General features: G+C 46.7%; 1 protein-coding gene across 1 annotated transcript in view; it reads right to left on the bottom strand.

Moving 5' to 3' along the window:
• LOC127038869 (Golgi integral membrane protein 4-like) overlaps positions 1-13,016 on the bottom strand; it is a 69,822-nt gene that overhangs the window by 37,732 nt on the left and 19,074 nt on the right. The window contains exons 3-4 of the mRNA XM_050931942.1: positions 10,547-10,596; positions 6,503-6,556 (exon numbers count right to left, since the gene is read on the bottom strand). Of these exons, the coding sequence (XP_050787899.1) occupies positions 6,503-6,556; positions 10,547-10,596 (104 nt within the window). The remainder of the gene's footprint in view (positions 1-6,502; positions 6,557-10,546; positions 10,597-13,016) is intronic.

The raw sequence follows: 13,016 nt of genomic DNA, 5'->3' as shown, positions 1-13,016 counted from the left end.
GATCACCCAGATCTCACGGTGCTGGACTGGCAACCCAGGAGACTGCAGGCAGCTGTTCTGTCCACCGACAAGCGTCACCCACACACTCTACTTTACACACACGCCCTGGAGCTGGATTGAAACGTGTGCAGGCGGGAGAGTAGAGGCTTCATGCACCACAGAATCCCGGCCTCCTGGCTGAGGCTATGAAGGCCGCAGTCAGAGCCACTCACAGCGGTGGGTGTCAGGCTGCCAAAGCTTGTCCGATGGGATCTGGGACTGTGACCTGCCTGCTTGTTTCATTCAGGCCTCTGATGTGTTCCAACCACTAAGTAACGCTGCCCCAGGTGACGCTTGGGGCTGTGAAGTTCCCATATGGGACTATGAATTCCTGAGAGCTGAGGGCGCAGGGGGAGGGGTGTTGCATCCAGGCTTTTGACTCATCCCCATCCTAAAAATGGCAACAAGCCACAAAATTGCCTGGCCCTTTAAGCCCAGAAAACATCATATTACTGCGAACGAAAGCAGGCCACCTCCTGCACCTCCCGCTGTCATCTCACTGGAGGCTGACAAAGGGGAGGAGCGGGACACGGGGATCTGTTTTCAGGGGTTCTTTGCCCTCTTTGTCCCCTGGGGTAGAGAGTGGAGGATTCCTCTTGAAGTTGGTTCCTGAAGTGAGGCACCAAAAAATTCCAGACACGTCAAGGAGAGAGTTTCTAACCCACGCTGAGGGATTTAGGGGAGGAGGGGCCTGAGAAGCCGAGGGGAAAAACTTCTCTGTTCTGAGTAACAATAGGGGGAAGAAAGAACTGGAGTCTCTCCATGGAAGCCACCTAGCTTAGCGCAGCGCATGGTGCACGTTAACCAGGAGGGAGTGCCGTTACTTGTCCCAGAGTCTCCAACCGGCAGATGGATTTAGCAGGTGTTTTCTTGCAGACGCTCCTCACCCCACGTGGCCGCCTGCTGCGTTACGTTCGGTTTTCATTGGTCTGGCACATGGCTCTGGATTTCACCCAACGTTCCAGCCAAAGACCATGACCTTCCCTCACCTTATTCATGTGGCACGCTGCACCAACCCAGACGTCCTTTCCAGAGCTCCTGTCGCACTGCAGGACGTTACACAGAAGGACAGAAAAGGTTTCCATGGGGTGTGTAGTTTGATCTGCTAAGCCAAGTTTCCTAAGTCCCGCACCTTTAAACAGGACAAATTCCCCTTCCTGCTGCCATTTTGCGTCCCGACGTTGCCTGCCAAGCGTGCACACACTGCGCTCTTGCATGGGGGGGGATTTACTTTTGTTCTCTTTTGGGTTTGCCTTCTGAAAAGCTGCTAGCTGCTTTCCCCCACTGCCCCAAACTGCTAGAGAATCCCTTGCGGGGACCCCCTCTCCACTAGTACAGATGGCTCGGCGCTGGAGGGAGTCCCACATCTGCTGCCTCAGTATGACCCGTGGGTGACATGTATAGCCTACAGGCCACATATCAGCTCTGCTCCAGACAAAGGTGAGGGCACTGGGTCCAGGGGCCCTAACGAGACTCATGGGCTGGGTTCAGAGGGAGGGGAGTTTCAAAGATGCAGGGTGAAATAATTTGAGAACAGACTCTGTCTCCTTGCCCGCCCAACACTAGAGAGCAAAATCTGCCGAGACATCCTTTTGCTCAAACCCAGTGAACCAGAATTCACCTCCTTTTGGTTTCCCATCCTAACCCATGGAGTCCTTCCACACTTAGTTTGCCAGCACCAATTACATATACAAATCGACCGGCTCGCAGGTGAACTCCTGGCCCTTCAATACAATAACTCTGCAGGGCTACAGCAGTAATTCCAATTTGTTTCCCCTAAATGATTTTTTTAAAATGCCATCAGTGCTTGGAGTCACCCTCGCGGCTTCATAGAACAATAGGACGTACTTTTATAGGGCCTTCAGATCTTTGCGAAGTCCATAGCACAACCCATCTCCTGCTGAACAATCTTACTCAGAGTAATAAGGTAAAGAGAGAGAAGCCACAGAGGTCCTCACATACATATAGTACAGATGAAAATAGTATCCTATAATCCACAGCGTTGTCCCGATGCTGGTTTAGGATTTGTATTGCAGTAGCACCTGGAGACACCCGTTGAGATCTGAACCCCATTATGCAGGTGCTGTAGAGAGAAGAAGAGACCGTTCCTGCCATAGTTACAGTCTAGACAGACCAAGGAAGGATTACGATCTCCATTTTACAGAGATAGTCTCTCTTTGCTCAGTTCCCTAACTGACTTGCCCAGGTCACCCAGGGAGTCTGTGGCAGGATCAGGACCTGAACCCAGGTTTGAGTCTCAGGGTATGTCTACACTGCAGAAGAGGTGTATCCTTAACTAGTGTGAGTGAACTTGAGTTAAAACAGCAGTGAAGAAATGGCAACTTGGCATTTAACTAGGGTTAGCTGCTCAAGTTGAGCCCCAGGTTGCTCTATGGGCTTTAACCCGAGCTGCTAACAGAGTTGCTGTGTCCTCACTGCTATTTTAACCCAAGTTAACCACTCAGAGTGAAGAACAGACCTTCTCTGCAGTGCAGACATGCCCATTGTCCAGCTCCTTCACCACAAGAGCATCTTTCCCTGCCTGCCATTTTAAAATAAGCTACAAAGAACTGTAAGGCTTTGAGAACGCAAGGCTTACTGGGGTCCAAAGTAATTTAAAAACTTACGTGGCCCAGGGGATTGGTCAGCCACAAATCAGCCTCTGGAAAAATATTCTGCTTAGAGCAAACTTAATGGTTTAAAAATGCTTGTAACTCAAAAGTGAGAAACATCAAGAAATAGGGAAAGAGATATTAAATATCTTGCTTGAGACCTCAGTCAATGTTATGGAGAGAAGCCACGAGTCTTGGCTGCCATTTTACCCTTTACAAGTACACCGAGTATTCACACCTTGCGGTGTACCAAGCCACAAGTCTGGCATACACGGCACATGGTTCATTTTATAAACGCAGGAGGACTTCTCAAGTCCGAGGAGCAGCCTAGAAGTGGGTTCCTCAACAGCTCCAACAGGGTTGCAGGGTCTAGAGCTTCTGAGATCGTGCAAAAGCAACTGCACGGCCCGAGTGAGCGTGGTATGCTCCAATCTGTGGGAAAAGGCATTGAGTATAAACTCAACATGAGAAAGAGAAGCCAGTGGCAAGTTTGGAGCCAGAAGGTCTAACTGCTGCTTTCAGCTTCATGTTCACCCAACTCCTATAGACAAAAATACAGGAACAAGTTTAAACCTAGAGCGTGATCCAATACCACGTGTTACAGAAGCATGACCACCACCATCCTGGTCGTGAGCAGGGACTGAGCCATGACCCTCTACAATTTGAGCCAAAGTCCAGGAACTGAGAACTATAACAGACTCCTCTCTGCTGTGGAATGGGCACAAGTCGTGTTGAGAACACACTCAATAGTGCATTGCACTAAGAATGGAGAACGTGATGTACTGCAAGCAAGCTCACCATTTCACATTAACGATAATTAATCAGCACTTTTAGCTGCAATCCTTCTCTAATACATTCACAGTGGACTTGTGTACGTCCCTTTTTAATGTGATTTCAGCCAAATATAGTTTGAGATTACTTTCTTACATTAAAATAATTGATTGACTTAATATAAAACTAAAATTTTTACAATTAATTTTTATTAAATTTATTTTTAAAAGTAATTCATGAAGAGATGCATCTTGGATTAAATTACACTGACATTTCATTAGCCTTGGATCAATTTCTCTTATTTATTTATTTTATACATAGTGGGTTGCAGGACAAGTTTTTTGCTCAGTTTTTGGGTTGCTGACCAAAGACTGATTTTAAAGATCTGACTGCGGGAAGGATGGTCCAGTGGTTAGAGCACTAGCTGGCAGCCAGTGTTCAATTCCTGGCTTTGACACAGACTTCCTGTGTGACCCGGGGAAAGTTACTTAGTCTTTCTGTGCCTCAGTTTCCCGCCTGTAAAAACAAAAGGGGGAGGGGACGCTAATCTATATCTACTTCAGCGAGGTGTTGTGAAGTGCTCAGATTTTATGGTAATGGGAGCCATAAAGTATTTAAGATGTATTATGGATCTATCATAAAACTTCATTCAGTGTTCCCTACATCAAGCCCTTCAATTTGCAGCTGAGCAAAGGTATAATCTTTTAGCAAGACATCTAGTCTTGGAGAGGTTGAGAATCACTGATCTGTGCCATGCGGAATACGGCATAAGACCCCCACATTCACTTTCCTGCTTAGAGGGTGTACAGTGCCTGAGACCTCTCTGCCAGCTGCAATTTTAATTCTGGACAGCATCTGGAGATATGCAGTACAAAATAAACAATTATCTCACGGCTTACAAAGCAGCTCTGCAAATGTCAGTTTAGAAAAATGAAGAGGTAAATGACACATGCCCTATACCATGAGTGCTAGGAAAATGCCATTCATTGTAAGTTCCTGGAGTATGGCGATTTTAGGAGGTCCTGGTCTACAAATATCTTTCATTCGAATCCAGCTCTTCGCCTTTGCGGACAGTAAATGGTGACAGGTGCATTCTTCTGACGAATGTTCTAAAAAAAATTCAGTCTCCACTCGAGATGCAAAGAGTCGTGAAAAATCACATCCCAGATGAGACAGCAGCAATCCGGTCACAAGCTTCTGCTACTTGGGGAGAAATCCATGCACCTTCCACCAGGAGACTCATTTCCTGTTACAAATGAGTATCACACGCAGATACAGCAGCCCCTGAGCCAAGCTGGTGGCTTCTCTCATATATGCGCCCTTTCCTCTAGGAAGCCAGAAGAGGGCCTCAGTTTCCCCTCGGTGGAAGAGGGGACACTGTCTACTTTGCAGGGATTTTGTGAGGTTTAATTCCCTCCCATTTGTGAAGCAGGATGAAATCTTCAGCGGGGCGGTGCAGTAACAGCACTAAGGAACATTTTTATATGCTCCCCTCTCACACAGGAAGGCAGAGAGTGTTCCAAGGTCCAGGTGGAATGTGGGGGAGGGAGGATGATGGAGAGGAGAAACTCGAGTGTGGAAAAAGACAAAGGGACATTTGTCTTGGGCAAGTTCTGCTCCCAGACAGGCCTGTGCAAGACAGGAGGCCTTTCTGTGGTGTTATGCGAATTCCCCCTCCTCCAATTTTGGGTTTCTAGGGAAATTTTGACAAAATGTCCATCTTTTATTTTTGTGTAAAACTTGTGAAAATTTGTATTTCCCTCCTCACATTTGACGCTGCAAAGCTAGATTCGTCTGACAAAGAGTTTCCACCCTACCTCTCACTCGGCATGCAGCCCCCGGTAGAGTCCTGAACACACAGAGCCTTGTTTCCAGGTAGCTGGGCTTTCCGCTCTGAACAGTTCACACGCACCTACTGAAGCAATGGTCCTCAACCTTGTCTGTGGGGCAGGCGCTAGACGACTAGCCACCGAGGACCATGGAGCTTTTTCTATCTGGTCATGTCACCTAGCCCATGCCCACCTCCTCCAGTACAACAGCGAAACGCAGTCCACAGGTTGATACAGATCTAACACAGAAAGCTATCGATAGGCCTGCAGGCAGAAAGGAAACTGCAGAAAGGGAAGCTGCTGCTGACACAGCTGTTTTCTTAACTGATTTGGCTCTATCCGGCTCTGCACATGCATCAGCCCTCATAACAGATAGACAGGGCACCCTCTCCTTCACCCAAATCAAGCTTTCAGGCCCAAGGTGTCTAATTTTAACTCAAGATTGCCATAGCATTCAGCCATCACCTAGAGATACAATGACACATCAGGTGCAATCAGCATCTCCTGTGCAGCTATCCTTATGGAAGGTTCATTGACAATAATTGCTTGTAGTGCCTATGCCCTTCCAATGGCCCGTAACAGCTCTCAGAATGGGGCAGCTAGGCAACAAAAGAGCAGTCAAAGGCAGATCCTTTGCACCAATGGCTTCACCCTCAGATCCTGTGGTGCTGGTACCTCCTCCTTACCCAGACCACAGCTCCTTGGCATCCTGTAAAATAGGTGATACAGAACAGCAGCCAGCCTTGGAACCAGCTACACAGCCCCCTTCATCCAACGCACCTCTACAGCCAGCCTTGGAACCAGCTACACAGCCCCCTTCATCCAAGGCACCTCTAAACACAGTAGTTACGCCACCTCATGCTCCGGTGATGACCTTATCTCCATTGTGCAGAGATACAGATATTAATAACGTCCCACCATCACACAGCAAGTCACTGGTAGAAATGGAACTGGAAGCCAAGAGCCCCCACACCCAGTTCTGCTGTTCTAGCCACTCAACAGCACAGTCTCCCAGCACCTGTGTGTTAGTCCAACCTTTTGTGAAAGCCTGAGCGGATTCAAAGTGAGGGGGAAATAACTGTTTCGTTGTTTCCAACATGAGCCCTATTGGGTCACAATAGGAGGGTAAGATCCATGGTATAAGCCAGGCACAGGCAGTTCTGGAAGTTTAAAAGGGCACGACATTAATCTATCCGGCCATGTCTTCACTGCAGAAACAGGTGTGTTTTCACCAGTCATGCACTGACTTACCTTCAGGATCTTATGCTGTGAACTGAGGGCCCCATATCTGTTCATAGAATCTTGCTGTAACAAATACATAAAAACATTAGAATGCAGAAGATACAGAGGCAGATCAAAACCACACACAAACATCAGCGTGGCTACATAATCATGCCATTAAAAGTACATGCAAATCAACGCACATGATGTTTGGTCTCCTGTATAAGACTAAGCATTGTATCCATTTAACCTAAGAAGGGTCACTTCTCAGGGAGTGCTGCTAGAATGGATTAGTTTAAAATAACCAAACTACTAGTTATGTCTGGGCAGGAAACAGTTTTCCTGTCCCATAAGACTTTTTTTTTTTTTTTTAATGTCAAAAAGTCCGATCACAAATTGGACAAAAACTTGAAAGCTTGAAAATTTTGTGAACCAAAAATCCAAAAACATCCCTTTGGTTTGGGTTAATCAAAATATTCCTTTTTGATCAGTTTGAAACATTTCATTTTGATTTTGATTAAAATATTTAGAGTCAAATTTACTAACATTTCTAAGTGAAAAGTTGTTTCGAGACCAAAAAACCCTCAAAAATCTTTCTGATTTGACAATATTGAAATGAGAGGCTTTAACTTTTTTTTAAAAACCAAAAGTTTTTCAGAGCAGGTGTTTCACCGAACCTGCCCGTTTCACAAAAAAATATTGGTTTCAAGGAATTTTTTCCAGTTTAAAGAAAATGAAGGATTATATTCTGCTCTCACAGTGGTATAAAACTGGAGTAACTCCACTGACTTCAATGGAGTTACACCAGTGTAAATTGAGATCAGAATCTGGCTCCTGAGTACATGCACTGAGATGCAGACAGGGAAGTTATTTAAAATTAAGGGGCAGGATTCTGCTCTCATTCCTCTTGTGTAAATGCAGAGTAATTCTAGCTGGCCTGTGATTCGCACCTGAGCTTTGTAAAGGACAGAATTCCCTGAGAACTGGGATGATGGCTCTTGTTAACGAGCTGCAGGGGAGAGAGAGAGAGACACAACACAAGCCCTAAGCCCTCGACTACATGTGAAAATTACACCAAATTTAACTAAAAACCAATCTTTGCGCTGGTTTTCCTGCATCCGTTTAAACTCCTGGATATGGGCACTGCTACCAGATATGTGTTTACAGATAGGTAACGTGTTCAGTGAATGATTTGCACTGCTTTAAACCAACTCGATTTTAATCAAACCGGTGCAGTTAGTGTGCTGACGAGGCCCAAGACCCATTTAGACTTTCATCTGCCTGCAGCTCCACCACTTGTGTTCCCTGTGTGGAAGCAGAAGGCAACATGGTCTCTCCAACATGTACAGTTCAATGGCACCACCTTGCTCTCATTTACCTGAAAGGATTTCTTGCCGTTTACCCAAACGCCCTGTTCCCTCAAGTGTGGGCCTTCCCTCTCTTTCATGCACTTCTCATTCCTCCCTGCACCCTTCCATTGGTCGCTGCTCCTAGCACCCCGAAGCTCTCTGACTCCTCTCTACCTTCTTGGCAATGACAAGTCCAGAAGACAGGGCCCAGATTCTGTTTTTCCCTGTGAAAACTTAGAGCTCGCAGGGGGCAGGTGGCGAACAAGATGCAGAATTGTTGCCTTTTCACAAGCTTCTCTGCTCAGATCTGTATTTGGGCAGCTTTAAATAGCACGGGACAGATCACAGGCAACACCATGGAACTGCAAACTAAGCACAGTGCATAGTTACTGCTACCTTCTAACCCACAACTCAAATTATATATTCAATAGGGCACAAAATATCACCACCTAATGAGCTTCCAGAAAACACAATTGCTGCGTAGCCATCAATCTATTTAGCAAGTATATCCACTATGCTAATTCTATAACTGCCTGGTATTTAGCAGTCACAGAAGAACTGATTAAATGTTCCACCTAGTCTGGTGCCCTGTTTCCAGCAGTGACCAATTTCAGATGCTTCAGGGAGGGAGTAACAAGTCCTATAATCTAAAGTAAGTGGGTTACCCCCTAGGGATGCATTTCTTCCTGACCTGAGCCCTGAAGCATGAGGATCAAGATTCCTTGTCGTTTTTTCCCCAGTAACTGTAGATGCTCTTCACATTCACAGGAATGTCTCACAACTACATCCTATTAACTTCTTCATTAAAAGCAAATATACCGTTTAGCTATAAAGGTTCCCCTTTGTTTTCTGTGCTGCTGTATTCACAGCACTGAGCAAACTGCAGTGAGGATATAAATGAAGAGGGGCTCTGGCATTTGCACTTCCAGCTATCAGGGGATTTAACACCACAAGGAGTAGTTATGGGGCTGAAAACCCTGAGATGGGATCAATCTTGCATTATTTCAGCCCCATAAATAGAGACAATAGGAAGCCTGTGAAAATCAGATGCAAACGCTGAGCTATCTGGGCTCCTAGGGACTTGAGTTATAAAGTTCTGCCTGAATTCAGCAGCACTGACACTTTCATTGCTGTTGGTCACACAGCATCACATGCAGTGAACAACAGCCATCAGTTATGCAATACTCTCTGCTTTGCAAAGGGCCAGGGGCTACTGAAGATGACGACAAAGGACTCCCATCTCCACTGAAAGATGCCCTTGCCCCATCCCGAGGGGAAAAAGACACCCCATCCTTTCAGACAGACTGGACTATTTCACCTAGTGCCTGAGCTGAGCCTGCAGGCCATGCCTTGGGCCTGGCCCCTCACTGGGCGAAGGGCGGGAGCTCTTCTCTGGTCTGTTATTAAACAGTTGATGTTGGGGGAGTGGGGGGGAACTTTGCTACCATAGGCTGAATAACAAGCAGAGCCCAACTGCCTCCATGAATCGCCCCTTGAGACGCATCATTTTGCTCTGGCTCTCTGGCACCAGGTAGCTGGTAATTTAACATGCAGATTGTTAGTGACAAACGCCCATCTCCCATTGGGACAGAGCTGCCAGTGGAGAGGCTTTACTACTCATGATCTCCCCTCGACTTCGTTCTTCTGCTGCTGCGCTCCCACCCATGGACCAGGAGAAACCATTTACCCCCGTCGCAGTGACAGTGTCTATAGCTTCCCTGCAGTATAGTCCCCCTCACTTCTGCGCTGTCCCTATGCTTTGTTTCTCAGGTAAATACAATTCTGTCCAATACAAAAACAACTGGCCTTTCCTTTGCCAATAGGCAGCTGAACAGGACTCCACAATGCCACAGAGGCTAGCAGTCTGGTCACCCAGTTTGTCATTTACAGATCTGGGCAAACAATAGGGACTTGGGCTAGCAACGTCCCCAGAGATAGACAGTTCTTGTCTCGTTCCCAAATGAGTTGAAATAGACCCTTACTCACATAAGACTAATTGTTTGTGTAGACAAGTTCACAGCAAGCTGGGGTGTGAATCTACTACGCACTAATATGCTGCGGACTAACTGTCCATATGGACCCTGCTGATGCATGGTAACAGTCTGGGCATGTCTACACGGGAACATCCAGGAAGATTAATCTGAATTAACTACAGGTGTGAATTTGAAGTGAATTAGTTAAACTGCATTAAATCCCAGTGTGAATGCTGTTATTCAGAATTAAGGTGGCCTTAATTCAGTTTAGTTTAGTTCACTTTGGAAATGAATTCAGATAAACTGAATTAAGGCCTCTCTAATTCTGAAGGAAGTTGTTCACACAGGTGTTAATGAGGTTTAACTAATCCAGTTCAAATAAACACCTTTAGTTAATTTGGATTAATTTTTCTGTATGCCTCCATGTAGACAAACTCAAACTATTAATGCAAGTCAGCAGGGTCCACATGAACACTTAGTTCACAGCAGGCTAGTGTGGGATGGATACACACTCCAGCTTCCCAGGAACTAAACATTCACATGGACAAGACTTTAGACCATTAATGATGAAGTGATCCAGGATTCATCCTGATGGGACACCTCTTTGTCCAAAACTCTAATGCCAGCATCATTCCCAATGAATCTTTTTTCACTTCCCGCTGGGTAGCTGTATTTTGGTGTGCAGCCGTGGAAATACTAAAAGAACATCTCTCTCTCTCTCTCAAACACACACAGGGACATATTGCACCTACCTTCTCTTTGTTGAGTGCCTCTTGAGCTTCTAATTTATACACCAAAAAATCTAGAAAGGAAAAAAGAAGAGAGAGTTTAATTGGATTGAATTTACAAGGATGTGCTTTAGATTTTCAGAAGCAGAAAAACTCCTAGCCGGACAAAAGGCTGTGATACAGCCCAATGGAATGCAGAAGCTTTTAAGAGACTTAAAGAACACTGAGGTCCTTTCTGCTCTGTGCAATCACAGACTGTGTAAGTACTTTCCATTAGACCTGTCTGCCATGGCCAAAATTTCCCTTCTTCCCACTGCAGTACAGTGTTCTAGACGGCTGCCGCGCTGCACCCCAGGGATGGCAGCATTTCAGCGGTGCAAAGATCACGCAATTCTCTGGGGGCCCTTTGAGAAGAAAGATGCTAGTAAGAAATACATTTTAAAGTTACACAGTGGCATCTCTCCCAGCACAGCGGTGGACTTGAAGGAGAACATCAGCGGCCCAGCTACAGCATACACAGGTGGAGGAAGCAGTGCATTTTACAGCAAACTGATTTATCTTCACACACATTTCACCAAGAGCTGTGGCTAGTGAGCCAAAGCCAGCCCCAAGAGTCCAAAGAGAACCTTGGGACATCTCATCCTCTCTCAGACACGATTTACATAGGAAGGCTGGACTGTCAATTCTTTAGGGCAGGGAAAGTCATTGTACTGCATGTACAGTACCTGATCGGGGTCCCTAGACACGGTCATAAAACATATCATAATAAAATGATTCAAACAGACTCAACTTAACCCACTGCAAGAGGCAAAACCTGAAGGCAACAGAGTCTAGGGTTAAGGAAAACACAAGTGTAGCTGCATTAGATCCAGAAAGCCCTTTGAAAAAGAGGGCCTGTACTTTCCTGAGGCTTTATTGCTTATGCCAAGCGAGGGACCTAGTTGCTGGCTCTGGCCTCCTCAAGCTCCCATGACCTCTCACCTTCCTTCAGTGCCCACTCCACTCTGGCACTGCACCTCAACGGGGCCCTACAGCACCAAGCTGCTATTCCAGGCTTGCATCCCCTTGCCAGCTTCGAGCAATGTCCATCAATCCCAATCTGCAGCATCCCCCATTAGTCCAGTCTTGGGGCCACACACGCAGCTCTGCAAGCGCGTCTCGTTGTCCTGCTCTGCAGCATCCCCCGATATTCCAGTGCTTGGGCCGCTAATTGAGCTGCCTGGTGGATACTTTGATGTAAATAAGAGTCCAGCAAAGTGAGATGCACACATGGCCTGCATTGTGCAGGAGGTCAGACTAGATGATCATAATGGTCCCTTCTGACCTTAAAGTCTATGAGTCTATTTTCATGTGCAACCCAACTCCAGTAGACAGGCATAAATAGCATTGCATTCAGTCCTGTCTTCACCAGCTGATGGGGAAGCACTGGCTCCTGCAAGCCTCACAAAGGTGCATCATTTATTTGCTATACTGTGTCCTCTTAGAATGGGAGGTTAGGTGAATTCCCCACCCCAGCTCGATACCAACTAGATCCGATCACGGTATTGTAGATCTGTTTTGGAACTGAGAAAGGGATTCAATTATTTGGTGTCTGCCTGCGTGCTCCTCCCTCGGACTCAAACACACAAATAAGAAGGGCCTTTCCATGAAGAATGTGCCACTGGTGCTCTCATGCATCTCCCAAATTCCCACCACCAGGGTTCCCCTGCATTCTCCAGAGGACTGTCCCTGCTGGAAGAGATGCAGCTGCCCTACGCAACCAGGATCTGACAGTGCCAGCCCTCGCTGCTGAAGGTACCACATCAGGGGAGCAGGAGTTAACACAGAATAGTTAGACCCCATAATGTATTGGTGGGCTTGCAGAGACCAGCACAGGGCCAGAAGTACCTATGCTTTGTCCAAGCAGTTCTAAAGCCAGAGATTCCCTCCCTTGCTCAGCTTAGTCATCAGGGCTGCAGTGAGATCAGAAGTGAGCTCCGACAAAGCACCAGGCAAGGGAGTGATACAGTTGGGAGCACCAGCGTGCCTCAGATTTCTCCCTCCTACTGCAAGAGCAGCCCCACCAAGACTCCGTCTCTGTGCTCTCACTCCCAAGACGGCTGTGTAAATCACTACTGCTGGGAAGCAGAGTGGCCCAGGGGATAAGGCACTGGACTGGGACTCAGAAGACCTGGGTTCTATTCCTTGTGAGTGACCTGCTGAGATACCATGGACAAGTCATTTCCTGACATGGTGCCTCAGTTTCCCTTCACCAGCCTTTGTCCATTTTGTCTATTTAGATTGCATGTTTGTTGTATAGAGTGCAAAGGGGCCCGTATCTTGGTCAGGCAAGCTGCTTGGCTAGGTTTGGTAATGGCTCTATGAAACTTATGCCCCCAACTTGCTCAGAAGCTTCAGAGAAACCAAACTGACCCCAACTGCTGTGTCACTGGGAACCAAGCACATGCCACTCTGCAGGGATGGTCTGGGGGGCAGAGCTTTTCATTTTAACCCC

The sequence above is a fragment of the Gopherus flavomarginatus genome, chromosome 21 (assembly GCF_025201925.1).
Source record: "Gopherus flavomarginatus isolate rGopFla2 chromosome 21, rGopFla2.mat.asm, whole genome shotgun sequence".
Classification (NCBI taxonomy): Eukaryota; Metazoa; Chordata; order Testudines; family Testudinidae; genus Gopherus; species Gopherus flavomarginatus.
Note: the sequence above shows the minus strand (reverse complement) of the source record. Positions and strands in the feature narration are given on the sequence as shown.